Source organism: Rhododendron vialii, chromosome 11a (genome assembly GCF_030253575.1).
Source record: "Rhododendron vialii isolate Sample 1 chromosome 11a, ASM3025357v1".
Lineage (NCBI taxonomy): Eukaryota > Viridiplantae > Streptophyta > Magnoliopsida > Ericales > Ericaceae > Rhododendron > Rhododendron vialii.
The window spans coordinates 18615878-18619161 of NC_080567.1; the positions used below are offsets into that span (position 1 = coordinate 18615878).

General features: G+C 51.3%; 1 protein-coding gene across 1 annotated transcript; it reads right to left on the reverse strand.

The window, feature by feature from the left end:
• Positions 1–481: 481 nt before the first annotated feature.
• LOC131306956 (uncharacterized) lies at positions 482–1471 on the reverse strand. Its single transcript, XM_058333387.1, has 2 exons — positions 1271–1471; positions 482–1210 (listed from the first exon to the last, which is right to left on the reverse strand). The coding sequence occupies exons 1-2, from the start codon at positions 1469–1471 to the stop codon at positions 482–484; spliced, it is 930 nt and encodes a 309-aa protein (XP_058189370.1).
• Between the last annotated feature and the right edge of the window lie 1813 nt (positions 1472–3284).

Consider the following 3284-nt stretch of genomic DNA (forward strand, 5'->3'; position numbering starts at 1 on the left):
GCGTGTTCGGCTGCAGAACGTTGCGTCTTCTGGATGACAAGCTTGGCATCTTTCTTGATGTTGAGAGAGTGACTGATAAAATCGGGATCGACCCCCGATCGACCCCCAACATCTCATTGGCGGTCCAAGCAAAAACTTCTATGTTTTTCTTGAGGTATTGGAACATTTCTTCGCGGTCGGTCTCGCTGATGGAAGAGCTGATTAAGAAGAATCGAGAGCCATCCTCGTTGATGGGCATTTGAATGAGGTCCTCTTCTACTTTGTCTTCAGCTTGCTGGCCGACGTCATCGATCATAGCAATGTCTGGGACTTCGACCCATTGCACTTGCTTGGCTTTGGTGGAATTGTGGACGGCTGAGATGTAGCACTTTTTGGAGGCTATTTGGTCGCCTTGGAGATCTTCCTGTCTCCCATTGATGCCGATGAAGCGAACGACCTGGTGGTAGGTTGAGGCGATTGCTTGCATGTTGTGTAGCCAGGTTCAGCCAAGAATTGCGTTGTATGGGCTAGGTACGTTGATGACGATGAATTCGACGCTCAATGTTTTCGAGCCAACGATGACTGGCAGGAAGATTCGACCAAGTGGCCAAACGGGTGCTCCGTTAAATCCGATGAGGGATACTTCGGCGGGTTGCAAAGCCGACTTCGGGAGATCAAGCTTTTTGAACAAGTCATAGTACATGACCTCCGCCGAGCTTCCCTGATCGATTAGAACGCGCTTGACGTCATGTACTCCAATTTGGACAGTTATGACGAGGGCGTCGGAGTGTGGTGTTTGCACATGTTCGAGATCGCGCTGGGTAAAAGTTATTGTCCATTTGGGTAACTCTTTTGGTCGTGGACGTTTGGATCTAGGTCCTACTGCGAGTACCTGCTTGGAAGTGGATGCGCGATTGAGGTCGGCCCGAAGATTGGATTCAGATTCCTTTGTCACGGGGCCGTGAATAACGTGTATCGTCGGCTGTGGTTCATTTGGGTTAGGATTGCCAGCAGGTGGACGGGTGGGTGTTTTGGTTCGAATGATGTACTGATCGAGATGGCCTTGCGGTGCCAGACGCTCCAATAGTTCTTTGTATGGTGCGTATGCCGTTGTGTAATGACCGAGCTCATTGTGGCATGAGCACTTCTTTCGTGGGTTCTGATCTGGTTGGCCAGTGTCTGTGCCCAGCTTTCCTGTTGGCCATTCGAACCATAGTTGCCTCATGATTTCCTTCAAGAAAGACCAGATGGGTTCTTTGAAGTATGTGGTTTCGGCCACATAGTCATGTACCTTTAGCTGGCACTTCTTTCCTTCCTTGATGTTGTGGACAAGTTTCTTTGGCTGAGGCTGATGCGTTGTGACTGGTGCTGGCAGCTGAGGTGTGATCGTCGGGAGGCTTGTAGTTGAGTTCGTTAGCCTTTGAGCCGTACGGTCCGCGTAAAATTCTTCAAGAGCGTAGAACCATTCCACGATGCGCATCAACTCGCCCATGCCATGGGGTGGGCGAATAGCAAGTTCATCCAGGATCTTGCTGTTAATCTCCAAGTCATTTTTGAAGGTTCTTGCAGCCCAGTACTCGTCGATTTTAGGAATTTCGTTGAACAATTGCCAGTATCGTTCGGCGTACTGTCAGAGAATTTCAGATGGGAGTTTCCGCATTTGGGACAATGACTCAGGCTCCTTGGCGGTCCTGTTGCTTGTGATAAAACGAGTGTTGAAAGCGCGTTCTAGGTCGGCCAAGTTCCGTATGGATCCAGCGGGCAATTTGTTGAACCACTGGAGTCCAAGGGAGCCGAGGCTGGACGGGAATGCTTTGCATATGATTTCATCCTTTGTGGTGCACATCTCAATGGTTTGACGGAAGTGGATCAGGTGGGTGTAAGCTTCGCAAGTGGTTGGATCAAACTTTGTGAACTTTGGCAGGTGGAAGTTGGGTTCGGCCGTTGTGTTGATTATGTAGGACGTGAAGGGAGAGACATTGAGGTCCTTCAGCTGCCGCTTAAAGCCGGGGCGCGGTGGCTTGCCGTGCCCATCCGTCTTTGTTCTTTTAGAGTCTCTGTTTGGGGATTTTTCATGGTTTCAATGCCGAAGCTTGTCTCGTAAATCTGCTGTCGTTCGGTGAGGGTCGTCAATAGACTTTCCTCCGTCCCTACGGGTCTTGGTTTCGTTGTTCGGCTCTTCGATACGCACGCCTTTCCCGTTCCCTCAAGCTTGGTTGTTATGGTCGAAATTTTCTGCTGGGATTTCCCCAAGACGTTCGAATACGTGGCGTCTGGTCTCCACGGAATCTCGGCTACAGTGTGAAACCGTTGTGCGAGAGAACTCTGTGCAACTAGTCGAGTATGTGCTTGTAAACGACTCAGTATCCCTGGTGTTGGTTCGATCGAGGTGGCTCTTTGAGCGGTGTGTTCCAGATGTTGTAGGCCATTTATAAAGTATGATTTCCCTTGCATCTCCTGGGTCTGGTGTGATGCCAAGGCGGTCCTTGACGGACCTGCGGCGGCCGGTTTCGAGAGGACGCTCGTGTGGTGGTCGCGGGGGTGGTGTTTGGCTTCGCCGCCTCCCGCTTCCTCCTCCCGCGGATCTAGATGTAGCGGGAGTGGTGTCTCGCTGCATCTGTTGTTTCATTTGGGCAACTTCCGCCCTCAGGGCTGCCAGCTCATTGTCCCTATCGTCGTTGCGACGCTGTAACAAGCGGATGTAGGCCGTTGTTACATCGTCCGCTGCTGGGGAGAGGCCGGAACTAGGAGGGAGTGAAATGGACATGTGCCTCTCCAAAAATGGTGGAAGGATTGTGTTTCCATTGGCGTCTTTGGCCCCTGAGACGGTGACATCCGCCAGATCTCCGCCCATGGTGATTGAAGCTGTGGTGGTTGTTGAGAGGAGGGGAGTGGATTAAAGGAGGTTCGAGCCATTTGGATCAGAAGTTTTAGGCTTCACGTCGAGTTCACCAATTGTGTGGCCCATGATCCTTTGATCTGGGATTCTCCTCCGATGGCTCGTGGGTTTCCTAGCCTTCTCGCTTAATCCTGCACAGTGAACGCATGACTAAGACCTAGCCGGGATTGCCGGCAAGGCCCTCCGGCGAGAGGATGAGAATGTGCAGAGAATCAAGTAAGAGAATAGGGTTTTTAGGTAGCGTAGTGTGTGTACCTTTTAGGGTTTTTCCCTTGATATTTATAGTGCCTCCTTGACTTATTTCCCAAGCACAGGCATGTGCCTTGCACGGGTTAGGTGACATCGCCTTGACGTCACTGAGTAGATCTGGCAACCGTTTTCGGGCGTGAGCTGGCAGCCCCCATGT

Excerpts from the sequence above, each read along its gene's own strand:
- LOC131306956 (XM_058333387.1), bottom strand. The coding sequence starts at position 1,471 with ATGGGCGAGTTGATGCGCATCGTGGAATGGTTCTACGCTCTTGAAGAA. Across the intron at positions 1,211-1,270 it reads GAAAGAAGTGCCAGCTAAAG|GAAATCATGAGGCAACTATG; the intron begins GTACATGACTAT and ends TCTTTCTTGAAG.